The sequence below is a fragment of the Notothenia rossii genome (assembly GCF_949606895.1).
Source record: "Notothenia rossii genome assembly, chromosome: 7".
In the NCBI taxonomy this organism is placed as follows: domain Eukaryota; kingdom Metazoa; phylum Chordata; class Actinopteri; order Perciformes; family Nototheniidae; genus Notothenia; species Notothenia rossii.
Genome location: NC_136905.1, coordinates 26,132,107 through 26,148,281, shown reverse-complemented (window position 1 = coordinate 26,148,281; position 16,175 = coordinate 26,132,107). Strand labels below are relative to the sequence as shown.

The 16,175-nt window shown below is 45.1% G+C and overlaps 1 protein-coding gene across 1 annotated transcript in view; it reads left to right on the top strand.

Annotated features, from left to right (window-relative positions):
• LOC307046356 (CUB and sushi domain-containing protein 3-like) overlaps window positions 1-16,175 on the top strand; it is a 233,023-nt gene that overhangs the window by 170,093 nt on the left and 46,755 nt on the right. The window contains exons 55-57 of the mRNA XM_079692754.1: window positions 328-513; window positions 1,578-1,751; window positions 7,116-7,298. Of these exons, the coding sequence (XP_079548880.1) occupies window positions 328-513; window positions 1,578-1,751; window positions 7,116-7,298 (543 nt within the window). The remainder of the gene's footprint in view (window positions 1-327; window positions 514-1,577; window positions 1,752-7,115; window positions 7,299-16,175) is intronic.

Here is a 16,175-nt window from a genome sequence, read left to right as displayed (position 1 = left end):
CCGCAAGCTTATTAATAAAAGATGAATAAATGATACTGAATCCACGAATAGACTTCCAGACTCCATCAGAGCTACAGGAATAAAGACCTTTTTTCATCATTGAGTTCTCAAGTAATCATGCTACAGTATGCCATTCTAACAGTAATTTTCCGGAAACTATGTTAGAAACGTCTAGTGCGTGTGTCTAGCCTGAAATATCTTTGCAGTTATAAAAAACAATTTGACTGCTGTCAAAATTATTCTGATGTCTGTATTCTCCCATAATGACATTCACTAATTATATGACTCATGATGGCTTAACTGTATTTTGTTGTATCTTTCGTTCAGTGGTAAACTGCACAGATCCAGGTATCCCTGCCAACTCTATCCGGGAGAGTAAGATTGAGCACGGTAACTTTACCTTTGGCAGCGTGGTGTTCTACGACTGTAACCCAGGATATTACCTGTTCGGATCATCGGTGCTCACCTGCCTGCCGGTGGGCCACTGGGACAAACCTCTACCAGAATGTATCGGTACAGTGACTACTTAAATATTTCCTAAGCACTGAACTGGCAAATGATGTTATCAACAGTGTTTATCTTTCCTTTTCCTGTGCACTGTTATGTTATTATGTCATGCACTTTAAAGGGGGTGCAAATACAAAAAGTAAGAGAAGTTACTCTCTCGTTTGAGAGTCTACAACCTTGTTTGTGTCCTTGTTTGCTGTGGAGTTTGAAGGGTACAAGCTAAATGCTGTGGCTGAGAGCATCTGTGTAATGTTTGATGCCCCAATGGCTTATGCTTCTGTCACACTGTGCTTAATTGAGAAATGGGGGAAACTGACATTGGGCCAGTTTTTCAGGCAATAGCAAATATTCTCTAAAAACCAGGATCCTAAACTAAAACAACAACCATCAATAAATTGTAGGGGTTATCAGAGGTTGTAATGTCGCTCTCAAATATCTGGTCCATTGTGGGCTCTTCTTTTGGACAAAGCCGGCAACATTAATTACCTATTTCTAATGGAAGTGATCTAAAGTAAAGGGCAACACTTTGCATGCAGGCTCAGAAAGCAAATTCATTTCATGGAAGAGAGATGACGCACAGTATTTACTTTATCAAACAAAATTGCAATTAAAAAGAGACACAGGAGTGTCTGTCTCAAATGTTTATTCACCTCCCCAGGTGCCACTGACTCTTTGTCAAGAAATTAGTACAAAATTATAGAAACTTCCTTTGCATTATGAGACTAAGGTGACTGAGAACACCCACAAACATGCAAAGTTCAGAAGAATAATCAAGAGGTACAGAAAGCAATTTTCCATATAAATGTATTCCCGAAAAAATCCATTAGGCAATTTACTAAGTAAAAAACAATATTACTTCAAGTTATCTTTTTATTTTAAAATGTCCGTTTCAAGTATTTTTCAACACATGCTTCTCTAAGCTTCCAATATTGTAGATTTAACTTACATGTTACAGGAGTGGTTTTTAGTTTAGGTTTTTTGGTGAAGCATCAAGCCATAGAGGCACGCAACAATAATCCATTCACTTATCCATCGATAATCTGATCTCCTCTCCTCACTCTCTCATGCAGAGGTGGACTGCAACCACCCAGGTGCACCCCCCCACGGAGTAATGAGCGGCGAGAAGTTTACCTTTGGCTCCATGGTGCGCTACTCCTGCTCTGGCGAGCGCCTGCTCATAGGAGACTCATCCCTCAACTGTCAGCTGAACGGACACTGGAGCGGTCCCCTTCCCCACTGCTCAGGTACACACACACAACTATAGTCATGCACATAGACAAGCATTCCTGCACACATTCACACAACAAAACATAGGTCTCCCTCTTTAACTCTTCCCTATAAAATGAATATCTGAATTATATAAGGTTTGTATCCTTTCATCTGAACGCAGTCTGTGTTTGCCTCACAGAGGTTCTCCAAATGAATGTCGAGTTGTGTGTACCCAACCACATTAAAACCTATTTTCTCACCTACCTCTAGTGATATCAAGCCACACAGATAGTTCTACTTCTATTTGCCCAGGCTTTGAGATATCTTTGTCTGAGATTACTTTCATCACCCCCAATGTCTTAGAGTTTAATGGAATTGTTAAGGAGCCACAAAATCATTTTTTTTAAAGAAACAATACCCCAAATAATTACAAACTGCAACAGTTTTCATGAGGACTTTTTTGTGTGATATAAAGAAGTAGTGTTAACAGAACTCTGTGGATGAGACGGTCTAATCAGGACACGCATTCTGGAGAGACAAGTTGCTGTTGAATTGTTAAAAAGTCATTTCTCAATTCTGCAAGTACCATAACCAAAATTCAATTGATATTCATTGTTTTAGAGCCAGAGCTGTATTAGTGCCAGGAATATTGTTTTAAATAAATCTGAAAACAAAACAAAACTGTATGCCTAGATAGTAAACCCCACGCCACCATGGCAAAGTCCTTTGGAGTGCTGGCATCCTGGGATATTTGGTTAGAGTCTGTGTGGAGTTCAGAGCAAACTAGCAGAGGATAGTATTCAGCCAACTAAGCCAATGTACTGCCCTCAAACTGGAGCTCTTAGAGAATAGTTTTTGTAAATTGTACCTTCAAGCCAAATAAATTAAGAATTATTGTCCAGAAATGCATCTACAACAACATTTCCAGCATTTCACTTTTCTGCATTTGGCTGATGAATTGTAGAAAAAGTACACACTACCAAACATCCCAAAACCCATCCTAACTATTCAAAAATAGTTATGAATTGATACCTCAGCCCAACATTATGTGTAAACAAATGTTTATTCCTGCATAAACAAATAGTGAGACATATAACCTAAATGCAGACTTGAGCAACTAAAAGTTTAAACAGAGTTATTTTGCGCCCGGTATTTACGTGTAGTACATTTAGTTGCAGAATCTTCTCTGCAGAAATACTAACTTCCCTCCTTAATCCCCTCTGTTCTCTTCCCTCCCATCACACTTAAGCAATCCTGACCATTTAAGTGGATTCACTTTACTGAATGTTCGCTTGGTTTGTTCAACTCACTGACCCAGAAGTTATGTTTGTAAGCAGACTTGTATGACAGTGTTTTCTACTTTAAAAGGGCTGCATCTCTACTCACCTTCAATATTTTGTATTTCCTGAGACAGTTGGAAAGTTGTAAGGAAGGAGTAAAGCAAGAATCCTTGGAGATTAAGGTGGTGCGCATGATTGCAGAGGCTCAATTCAGAGCAGTCGGAAACGTTGTAAAAGATAGAAATAGTTACAGCGAGAGGTTTTGGTGAATATTTCTTGCCTGCCTAATTATCTGCAGTGTACAGCCTAATAGTGGGTTTTAGTCCTGAAATTATAGCTCTAGAAACTAATAAAGCATGTCATTATAATGCTTATGGTAAAAATAATGAGGGTTGCAAAGTATATGTTTCTTCAGCCAAGTCTCTAAAAGCTATTTCTCATCTCTTATGAGAAGATTTGATCAGTGCCCTGCTGTTATGACAAACTAGCATGTTGCAAATTGATCTTTTTCAATTTTGTATTATAATGTATTTCATCTCTCAGTGCAAGCTGTATTATCAACATGACCTCTGCTTGTCTGCGGAAATCCAGCCAAAAAACTCTTCAACATGAGCAAACTAGATTCAGTGCGTTAAATGTAAGTTCCAAACCCTAATCAGCATCTACTTATCACTTGAATCGTTGGATCAGTAAAGCCAACATCAATCTGTTGCCGAGTATTTAAATTGTCAAAGACTGTTTAGTAGTAAACCCCTGTGGAGGAATGTTTGCTGCAGAAAGAGTCTTGGGCCAGTGACCATAAGATGTATCATTATAATGATGCAGTGATTTACCAAGCTAAAGGAAGAGGATGTTCTGAGATAACCTATGGAAGACTCTACTTAGCCTTTTTTACATCCAACCCGATCACAAAAATACAACTTCTGTAATCCTGTCCTTCTGATTGTTTTAAACAATAACAGGCAGTTTTAAGGAATCAAGACTGATCAGTGATGTCATGAACATATCAATTGCAGACAAAGTACATAATTAAAGAATTTAGTATGTTTGTTACACAGTGTAATATAATATTGATATTGTTGTAGGATATATGTGATGGTAAATCCATTATAAAGTACATTTGAGTAGACACTTAGGATAAAAATGCATTGTTCTCAAATTGCGACACATGATTGTACTCTATCATTGCTCCGGATAAGCCAAACAATCTGCATTTTATAGAATTATGAAACCTACTTGGATCACTTCATCAGTTTGAGGCTTGACTAATTCACATTCATTGCAGTAAATACAGTATATGTTTCAGCTGTACCAGAAACTGGAAGCACAAAACACAAGTTCGTTTTTTGCTTGCAGGAACAAAAGTATTGCTGCAGCAAATGCCTGGAGAGTTTTAAATAAGTGTGATGTATATGTTAACACCTAGATTTCACAATCACATTAGCACAAACTTCTGCGATGATGAAATTAGAACTCTCGTGTTAGCACAATAAGGAAAAGTACACTCTAAGTGTTAATGTGTTTTTAAATGCTTGTATAGTCAAGTTTATTTGCAGAAAGGTTGCTACGCAGTCTATATACAGCCTTATCAACAGGATAAGACAAATATTTAAATGCTACATTTGTATTCTCAGTGAGTGTTCATCACCAATAGCAACACAATCATTTGGGCTACGGATTCCTCAGAAGTCAAGCCCAGCATCAGCAACAGTTCTAACCATCCATGCATCTGTCCTTCCTCTCATCTGTCCTCCTTCCTTAATTGGTAAGAGGGGGCTTAAAAATGCTTGCGAAGCCATTCCCCCTTTGTGCTCGTCCGTTGCATGGCTGATTTGAAAGCCTTATTATTTCCTCACAAAGGCAGCCTGGTGAACGGACATTAACTGAAATTCAAACCAAATTCACCACCATCCCAATTAGAGAGATTATAGCTGTCACATCGCATGCCGAGCCGGGCTGCCTTACCTAACTGAAGGAGACTAATGAAGTACCAACAGCTGCTGTGACGCATACAGACACATACAGTATACAGTATGCACTCACAAGTGGACATGCTTACACATACGAAGGCAACAGATGCAAACTAAACGTGCACTTGCACAGACAAGTATTTGCAAGTACATGCACCGAGCGACGGGCTCTCACATTCCTCAAGCACATTCTCTTACAGACACTCAGAAATGTGCAGCACAAAGGTAGGCAACATTACACGTAGTTGCGCACACACATTGATTGCTAAACACAGCCACACACAAACTAATCATCTCTAGCTGCGAGCTCCTGACCTGACAAATCCAGTTTGTGCACATAAGAGCAGTGGGATGCGTGTACTGTATGAGATACGGACTCTGTGTTTGTGCAGTAAGGCTTTGTCAACAAGTTCAGTATTACTGAAGCTCTCTATAGACTGAGAGCAGCAAGAAATGATGCAGGGGTGTGCGCACAGCTCAAGGAATAGGATCTCTCCGCCAATAATGCAGAGATCTTTCACATACAGTACAGAACTGTACAGACGGCCTCAGTGATCCCTCTGTCTGCCTATCTTCATTTCTGTTTTGTCTTTCTATCTTCTGTCTATCGGTTTTCCTTTGATACTCTGTCTTCTGATGCCAAAAATGTTTCTCTTTCTTCCGTTTCATTTCTGTGAGAGAGTGGAAGCAGCGGTAGAAGTGGCAATGGTTGTTATGTGCCAATCCATTTGATTTGAGGGTGTCACCAGTAATGCAAAACCAAAAACCAATATTCACCTTTAGAGACTGTTGTTAAGGGTTTGTCGATCCTTTATATGTTCATATTTTCCAATAGTGGTTACTTAAGATTGCCATTTGGAGATTTGATCTCTTCAGAAGTTTTAGAGCTTTACATTTTTTGCAGGCAATAAAGTTAAAACTAAGTGGATAAAAATGTCTTCAGTATGAATATTCTATTTCATGGAAGAAAATAAATAAATGTGCATATACTCTATATTTAATAGCAATGTCTCCCCTATTCAAATGCTTGTCCCTCCCTGTTTGTGTGTGTGTGTGTGTGTGTGTGTGTGTGTGTGTGTGTGTGTGTGTGTGTGTGTGTGTGTGTGTGTGTGTGTGTGTGTGTGTGTGTGTGTGTGTGTGTGTGTGTGTGTGTGTGTGTGTGTGTGTGTGTGTGTGTGTGTGTTCGGGGCCCATCAATTATATCATGAACAGTAACCTACAGTATGGATTACAGACCAATCCTTTGGTGTGAAGGCATATGGAGAAAGATAATGTCGTGGTCTAGATTCTTGGAAAAGAGACGACAGGCTGTTGCTGAATAACTGGGCTTGACATGCGGACATTGCTCCACAAATCTATAAATGCACAGTAGTATTCAGGTTTTCAACATTATTTATCATAACACATTAGTTATGGATGTAATTTAGTTTCAAGGGCTTAAATAGTGGCATAGGAACAAATGGGGATCACTCCATTAGTCTTTGATATACAATGGAAATGGCATAAAACTGTCGGTAGTTTAGGCATCACTCTGACTCCATAATTGCCTTCTTTCTCCTTTCCTTTTGCTCAAATGAAGAATATATCCCAACTTCTTTTACTGATCGGTGATGGCACTAACGGGGACATGAGAAAATAACTTTACAAGAGATACAGCATCTTTTTTGTGTGTAAATGTATAGATGTGCAAGACACTTTAAGTTCTGTATGTTCCCTCTCTGAACAAATACAGGAGAGATGATTCAGGATAATGAAAAAGCATTTGGCCTCAGAGGTCAAACTGTGTTCATCATTTCTCATAACCACAGCTGGTTGCCTTTGAAGGCTGGCCCTGCTGTTTTTATGGACAGAAAGCTCCTGGTGTCAAAGCAGTGAAATGTATTGTTCCTCCAGGTTGTTGGCACAGTAACAACTGCTCATTGGTACATTGTGTGTTTTTTATAGCTGCTTCCTGAAGGTCTCAAAAGATGTACAGTTTTAGTTCAAGTCCTTTGTAGTGTTCCTCTCCTTGACAGGAACACTGCGTTGTAATTCAATGCTATAGCAACTTAAAAAGGGCCAATCTTTGGACTCACATAGACAGCTAGAGTGGATGGCATCTTCAGTCTCTCGCTTTCATTGCTCTTTGTTTGGTTATCTCCCATTGCAGGCGACTCAGCAGACGCCTGTGGGGATCCTGGCACGCCTGCCCATGCCAGCAGAGAGGCAGGAAATTTCAAAGTGCGCAGCAAGGTGCGCGTCACCTGTGCCGTGGGACATACACTCTACGGGTCTGCAGAGAGGATCTGCTTCCCCAACGGGACCTGGTCCGGGCGACAGCCGTTCTGCAAACGTAAGAGAAATCTTTGAAATGGGTCTTTGATGTTAAGGATGATTCATCAGAAGAGGGGGGAAGAAACTCCCTCTGTAGGGGGCTTTGGGATTTTAGCCTTTGCAGACCACAAACATACACAACACACTACAGGAAAGGAAAAACAGAAGGGAAAAAAAGCATAATAGTGCCTCTTTAAACCTTATTTATACCAGTTACATTTATTTTGAGTATCTTTATAATTTATTTAGTGGGAATGCTGTTAACAGCATTCCAACTAACTGTTCTTCTACGCACGAACATTTTATTATTATTCCGCCGGGTTATTTTGGCCCTCTTCTCCTCCCGCATTGAACATCGCAGAAACTCCGTTCAAACATCAAAACGTTCAGCTCGGTCGGGAATTGATTGCTATTACTTTTCTCATTCATAACTTTCATGATTCCAGAGATACATCCAATAATACATCACATTTTTAACATTGAAGTCAATGGAGGAAATCTTCAGATTTCAACAAATCTTCATGCGACTTCAACTGCTAACTGTTCATTCATACTTTCACTCAGAAACCTCATTCCAACTTTAAAATGTTACACATCTTTCTGATATTATTCATGTAAAACAAATTTTACATCTGATTCTTACTTTTAGAGATATTAAACATTGTTCAGACCTTGTTTTAGAGGTTTTCTTCACATTTTAACATTAACTAGAATGCGTGATGTCACAGCTAGAGGGTAAGAAATCTTGAAATGTGCCTTGATATATTTTTTTTAAACTGACATAATTCCCAAACACTACATTCTTGAGACATAATTTTTCATGATAAACGTAGGAAAACATCTCGTAGCTTGAAAAATGACAAATAATTAAGCAAAAAATAATTAAACAAAGTGCCTCTTGAGTGCATGAAGTGACAAAAACGTTCAACATGTCTCCATTAAAGCCCATTGTAGTTTCAGGCAGATATTTCCTCACAGCAGCAGCCGCACGTTACACTGCCAAAAAGGCCACATTATTAACACAAAAGTACACAAACATTACAGTTCAGATACTCAACTTCCTTGACATGCTTCACGTTTTGAAATTTCACAGATATCTGTTATCGTTCTAACACCAAACGTTCACATGTAAGAGGTTCATCTCTCATTGAGAACAATGAAGCCTTTGAAGTCTAGGCACCTCGTTAGCTCAACTATAAACACCTGCAATGGAACACAATGATGTCATCACTCCAACTGACAGCAGTCAGTTCTAACTGTTCATTTCATACTCACACACACGCCCTCTCTCTCACAAACTCTCTCCCTCTCTCTCTCTCTCTCTCTCTCTCTCTCTCTCTCTCTCTCTCTCTCTCTGCCACACTGGTCCATGTGTCAACAGCTCTACGCCAAATGTGTGCTAACAGTCCAGCCTTGAAGACATCTACGAGACAGTTTTGAGATTTCTTCAAATGGCGTTGCCATGGCAACACAATGCTTGCCATGAAACACGGTTTTCTCATAACTTCAGTGAAAATGCTTCAAACGGGCCAAAACTTTGCAGGTTCTGTAAGGATGCAGCCATCAACGCATCTAAGCGTATTATGGGGTGTCATCAAATGCCGTTGCCATGGCGACAGCCCACTCGCCATGAAACACGATGTTGCTGTAAGTCCAATGGACACGGTCCAATCGTCCCCCAATCTTCACTTGTATATCACCGGTCCATGCCTCAACAGCTCTACGACAAATCTGAAATCTCACCATATGCCGTTTCCATGGAAACGCATCCCTCGCCATAAAACACGATGTCCCTTTAACTCCTATGAAAATTGTCAAAAAGTGCTAAAACTTCACATGTGTGCTAACAGTCCAGCCGTGAAGACATCTACGGGACCGTTTTGAGATTTCTTCAAATGTCCTTGCCATGGGGACAGACAACTCACCATGAAACAGGATGTCGCTATAAGTCCAATGGACACGGTCCAATCGCCCCCCAATCTTCACTTGTATATCACCGGTCCATGCCTCAACAGCTCTACGCCAAATCTGAGATCTCACCATATGCCGTTTCCATGGAAACGCATCCCTCGCCATAAAACATGATGTCGCTATAAGTCCAATGGACACGGTCCAATCATCCCGCAATCTTCACTTGTATATCACCGGTCCACGCCTCAACGGCTCTACGCCAAATCTGAGATCTCACCATATGCCGTTTCCATGGAAACGCATCCCTCACCATAAAACATGATGTCGCTATAACTCCTATGCAAATGTTCAATAAGTGCTCAAACTTCACATGTGTGCTAACAATCCAGCCATGAAGACATCTACGGGACAGTTTTGAGATTTCTTCAAATGCCGTCGCCATGGCAACACAATGCTCACCTTGAAACACGGTTTTCTCATAACTTCAGTGAAAATACTCCAAACAGCCCAAAACTTCACAGGTTTGGTAACAATGCAGCCATCAACGCATCTAAGCGTATTATGGGATGTCATCAAATGCCGTTGGCATGCGGCGACAGATCATTCACCATCAACATAGTTTAAAAGTTTGCAGTTCAAGTATTCTGCTGATTTTCCAAGCCTTTTCACTTTCTTTTCTTCTCTCATCACACATTCAAGCCCCCAGTGTTCATGTATCATTTCAATCTAAATTATTCACTTTTGTTCTTACACATTACATTTCAACATAGCAGTTTAGCGTCAGATTTTCAGCATAAAGCATTCCCACTAGCAATTTCTTCAGGAATTGCATTCTCTAGTTTAGGAGTTCCTGCACAAATGCTTTGTTTGAACAAGCTTTACCAGCCAAGGAACTATAGGTTACTTACGTAACCCCAGTTCTCAGAGTAACATGTAGTGAGATGTCTCACTATGGGATGCGCCTCATCGTGGAGCAAACAGAAGCATCAATCTCATTACGCCAATCCTGATTGGCTGGTGATCTTGAAGTCAGCGTCAGGGAATCCACCCAGCCTGTAGGTAGCTTGCGCCACGTCGCAGCGTCATTCAAAATAAGCACCTCTTCTCGCTTCACCTTAGCGAGGAGGGCCTTCTGGTGGGACATCTCACTACATGTTACTCTGAGAACTGGGGTTAAGTAAGTAACCTATAGTTCTCATTCATAACACTCCGTTCGATGTCTCACTATGGGATATTGAAGCTCCCGTATTGCCAGACAAGCTTATCTCGAAAATCACCAAACCAACCAGAACTTAACAGGTAGAGCTCTGACTCAACACGGGGCCCAGCACTGCTCGGGCTACACTAGGGGGGGCAGAGACGTCTAGCCTGTAAAAGCGGACAAAAGTGAGCGGCGAGGACCAGCTCGCTGCTGCACAAATGTCCTGGATGGAAACACCCTTGAACAAAGCTCAGGATGTAGCCAGACCACGAGTCGAATGAGCACGCAGACCCGTAGGTGCCTGCAAACCCTGACTCGTATAGGCCAAAGCAATCGCTTCCACAATCCAGTGGGAGAGCCGTTGCTTGGTAACAGGCTTGCCCTTCTGAGGGTTAGCCCAGGATATGAAGAGTTGGTCACTACAACGAAACTCTTTTGACCTGTCCATATAAGTGCGTAAAGCACGAACTGGACACAGCCAATTCGGCCGCTGTTCCACGGAGGAAAACAGCGGCGGAAGAAATGCCTCAATGTCAATTGGGGTACATGAACCAACCACCTTAGGTATAAAGGCAGGGTTGGGCGCTTCACCAACACTCTCGTTTGCCCCGGGGGAAACTGAGTGCACAAAGGATGTACAGAGAGCGCATGAATATCACTGACTCGCTTGGCGGATGCCAGAGCCAGTAACAGCACTGTCTTCAGTGACAGGTGCTTCATGTCAGCTCCTTCCAGGGGTTCAAATGGGGTTCGAGTGAGCCCATCTAAAACCACTGTCAAGTCCCATAAGGGCACCAGTGACCTGGAAACAGGGAGGAGCCTGCGAGCTCCCTTCATAAGACGGCAGACCAAAGGATGTTGGCTAGCCGTCTTTCCCTCAAAGCCCACATGGCATGCAGCAATAGCAGCCAGGTATACTTTGATTGTAGAAAAAGCTCTGTGTTTATCAATTAGGTCCTGTAGAAATGATAAAATCACCCCAACAGGACATTGAAAAGAGGTGTGCCCTTTTTGAAGGCACCATTCCTCAAACACCCTCCACTTACAGTCATAGAGAGACCTGGTGGAGGAAACTCTTGCACTCTGAATAGTGTTTATCACCTTCTGCGGGAGACCCAATGTAATCAGATTGTACCACTCACGGGCCAGGCCCATAGGGCCAGGCGCTCCGGGTGTGGGTGAAAGATCGTCCCCCCCCGCCTGAGACAGTATGTCCCTGCGTAGGGGGAGCTGCCACGGCTGTCCGCACAGCAGCTGATAAATATCCGCCAGCCAGTACAATGCAGGCCAGTGCGGAGCTATCAGGATCAGTGTGTGGCGCTGTTCTCTCACTCTGGCCAGAGTTGGGGGTATCAGAGCCAGGGGTGGGAACGCACACAGGAGGACCGGAGGCCAAACGTGCGAGAGCGCGTCCACGCCTAACGGTGCGTTTAGTTCGCGCATTGAAAAGAACAGCTGACAATGAGCATTTTCTTTTGATGCGAACAGATCCACCGCGGCTCGGCCGTAACGCACCCACAGCTGACTCACAACCATTGGATGTAGAGTCCAGTCTGCATATAGTGGTACACCTCTGGACAGCAGGTCTGCCCCGAGGTTCATCACTCCTGGTACGTGCGTCGCTCTCAGAGAGAGGAGACGACCGCAGCTCCAAAAGATCAGTTTGCGTGCCAGCATGTGTAACTGGAGAGAACGCAAACCCCCTTGACGGTTTATATACGATATTGTGGTCGTATTGTCTATCCTCACGAGGACATGGTGTCCTCTGAGAAAAGGCAGAAAGCGTTTCAGGGTGAGGAACACCGCTAAAAGCTCCAGGTAATTTATGTGCGAACGTTAGAGGTCTCTGCTCCAGAGACCCCTCACCGGTCGACCTTCGTAAATACCTCCCCAGCCCGTCAGACATGCGTCGGTGTTGACCACCTTCCGCGATAGGACAGCACCCATAGGCACGCCCCGTACTAGAAAAGTCGGGTGCAGCCAGTGGCGCAGTGCCATTACGCATTTCACAGTGACCATCACTCTCCGTGCGCCATGACGCACGGGGTTTAGTCTGAGGGGGGCTACCCAGCGCTGAAACTCCCTCATGTGTAAGCGTCCCAGTCGTACCACCAGGATGGCTGATGCCATGAGCCCCAGTAACCGCAGACATGATCTGAAGAGAACATATTTGCGCAGCCGGAAATGAGCAAGACAAGCTCTGAAACCTTCCACTCTTTCTGCTGACAGTCGGGCTGTAAAGGGCACCGAGTTCAGGTGTAGGCCCAGGAAGAGTACAGTCTGGGCTGGGGACAACATGCACTTTTCTGTGAAAACCCAGGTCGAGCAGTTGTTTTACAAGTACATTTGTCTGCGTAATAGCCTACTGTTCCGACTGCGAGAAGCAGCCAGTCGTCCAGGTAGGTTGCCAGGCGAATACCCTGTTGTCTTAATACCCTGTTGTCTTAACGGGGCTTCCGTACATCGTACAAACACCCTTGGACTGAGAGACAGACCGAAGGGAAGTACTCTGTACTCGTAACAGACAACCTGAAATGCGAACCTCAGATATCTCCTGTGTGGGTAATATACTGGGATGTGGAAATACGCCTCTTTCAGATCGACTGATGTGAACCAGTCGTTTTGTCGCACGAGACGTAGCAGAGATGTGTGAGTAAGTATTCTGAATTTGTATCTTTTGAGATATTTGTTCAGAGCTTTCAAATCTAGTATTGGCAGAATTCCGTTCCCTCCCCGTTTGGGAACGAGGAAATACTTGGAATAAAAGCCGCTCTGACTCTGTTCGGCGGGTATTATAGATATAGCCTTCTTTTCTAGTAGCGAGAGAATCTCTCGCTCCAGAATATGGGCTGACTCTCCCCGGGCTTGTGAATACAGAATGCCCGTGAAGCGAGGGGGGGTGACAGCGAATTGGAGCCTGTAGCCCCGTGTTACTGTCTTGAAAACCCAAGCAGAAGCTGTGAGCATCTTCCACTTTTCGCTCCTTAAGGCGAGCGGAGATGTCATGTCTCTTTCCCTCTGAGTCCCTATTTGTTGTGTTATGGGGCCCTCTAGTGTCTGAACACGGTGGTACCCCAGGTTGACAACCCCAGCCGACACTGCGCATGTGCGTGGCGGTGGTGCCTTCACAGACCCGTCTATTATCCGCCTTTTGAGAGAGGCCGTAGCTGCTCTCAAAAGAGGGACAGGTGACAGACTGTTTATTATTTTTATTGTTTTTCTTTTCATTTTTTTTTTTTGGACTGCGCCCTCGGCTTGAAGCCTGGATGCGACAGTGAACATTTTTTTATTTGAAAACAATGGTATTTGTGACATGTGTTTTTGTGACTTAGGCAGATAGCAGAACTCGCTGTCTCTGGTACTAAGTCCGTTTCCCTTCTGGCGCGAACTTGAGGATGGCCTTCTGGCATCACTCGAGGCGGCGGGAAGATGGGGGCATGCTGGCACCCCGAAAAAACATCTGGAGCTGGGGAACAGGGAACTCCCAGCTCTGTCACCGAGGAGAGGAGAGGAGGCTGTCAGGCCGCCCGCTTCTTCTTCCTCGTCTGGTGGCTGAAAATCTGGGTCGGCTGTGCCTGAACGGCTGCTGCTGGAACCGGAGATTTTCTCGGCCAGCTCGTCCTCGTCTCCGGCCTGGGCTGGGGACTCGGGGCGGGCAGTGGCCTCTGCTGTCTCGGTATCTTGAACCGGGCAGGACTTGAGGCAACTTGGGCGAAGGACTGCCGCGAGACCGTTGCAGGTAGCGGCTGGACCCTTCGGGGGAGACAGAGGTGGAGGGCCTCGTCTTCCTTCTTTTTCGACTCACATCTCCGCTGCATCGAGACTACAGCGGAGCCGAAAATACCCTCGGGAACGATAGGCATGTCGAGAACATCCTCCTTTTCCCGGTCTGGGAGGTTGGTCAGGTTGAGCCACCTGGCTCTCTCCTGTACCACTATTATGCCCATTACTTTGCCCGTGGCCTGGACTGCACAGCGCTGCACACGGAGGCAAATGTCCGTGATCGCTGCGATCTCGTCCCACATGGCCGGCCCAGGTTTGCTCGACAGGTCCTCGCAGAGCTCCGCCTGGTAGGCGGTCAGCAGTGATGATATGTTGAGTGTCCTGGCGGACAACGCTGCGGACTTGTAGGGCCGTTCCGTCATCGCTGACTGGAATCGGTCTGCCTTCACCGGTAGCGTGGGTTCCTGCTCGGTGTCGGAGCCAGCCTCGGTTGGAGGTGGGCTGCCACCAGCGGTTCCATGGGCGGTATGCGGAGCAGGCCGAGCCTCTCCATACCGTCACAGTCCAGGGAGGAGGCACCCTGGATTGGGGCCTTATTACTGAAGGGAAGGTCTCTCCACGAGACCGACACCTCGTCCAGCATCTCCGGGAAGACTAGAAGGAGCTGCCTCTTTGTCCTCGCTGCTTGGGGCAAAGTCTTCCCCTCGTAGCGAGACCTGGAGGTCTCCTTGGCCATTTCAGGCCATGGGATGTCCAGCCTGGACGCGGCGCGTTGACACACGGCTTGCAGGTCGATGCTCAGACAGGGCGAAGCTGGTGCGCTATCGCCCAGGAGAGCAGCCATCGCTCCCGGCTTTGCAGCTTGAGCTGACGACACGAAGATATCATCTTCTTGCTCATCCGAGTCGGACAGGAGGAAGTCAGAGGTATCCTCTTCGTCCTCCATATATTCCAACTCTAGGACATCCTCCGCGGGCTCCGCTCTCGCGTCTCTTGCCGCCAACGGGTCCCAGCCTGACACGGCGTGGGACTCTGGTTCTGCAGCTGCCGCTGTTGTTGAGCCCCAGACCGACACAGTGCGGGGCTCAATCTCTGCGGCGGACGCCCCCGTGTCTTGATTGCCAGCCGGCGAATCAGCGGACATGAGGGGGTCTTGTCCCGACAAGCCAGCTTGGCGTGCTAGCTGTCGGCGGAGGCTCTTGATGGTGAAGAGGGCACAATGCCCGCACGAGCCGGGGTTGTCGATAGCCTCCTGGGCGTGTTCCAACCCGAGGCAGGACGAGCAGATCTGGTGTGAGTCTGTGCCTGATATCTTCAACCCACAGCCGCAGAGCCGAGCCTCCGAGTCCCTGACTCCTCTGGTGTGAGGGAGAGAAGCGTCCATCTTGTTCTGCGTGGAGAGGACCCGCTCGTAACAGGTACGTTGCTGAGAAAAATTTTTTTTCTCACCTGTCGTTAATCCAGAAAAAAAGCGACGGTGTAGATTTTTATTCACAAAGAATATTAACTGGTGTGTTAATACCTTTTTATCTTCTTCTCCTCTGGTGTGAGGGAAAAAAAAGAAAAAACGTACTCGCTACCGTGGTGTCGGTAGTGAGGGAAGGCGAGCTAGCAACAGGTGTGTTACTAGCTTGAAAAATATAAACCTTACCTTTTATTTCCGAAGAAAGAAGCGAGGTAGATTGTAATACTAACTGGTGTGTTAGTATTAACAGTCTTCTTGCGAAGCAGAAAAGTAGCCGGCGAGCACCCGTCGACCGAAAGTTAGCTTTGGGTTCAGTCTGTGGACTGTTAAGCTAGCCCGGCTACTGATATATCGAGATGTGCTCTGAAGCGAGAAGAGGTGTTTGAATGACGCTGCGACGTGGCGCAAGCTACTTATAGGGTGGGTGGATTCCCTGACGCTGACGTCAAGATCACCAGCCAATCAGGATTGGCGTAATGAGATTGATGCTTCTGTTTGCTCCGCGATCAGGCGCATCCCATAGTGAGACATCGAACGGAGTGTTACGAATGAGAACACAATCCTGTGCACAATTATTGGGTAGCTATTGGTGGGCA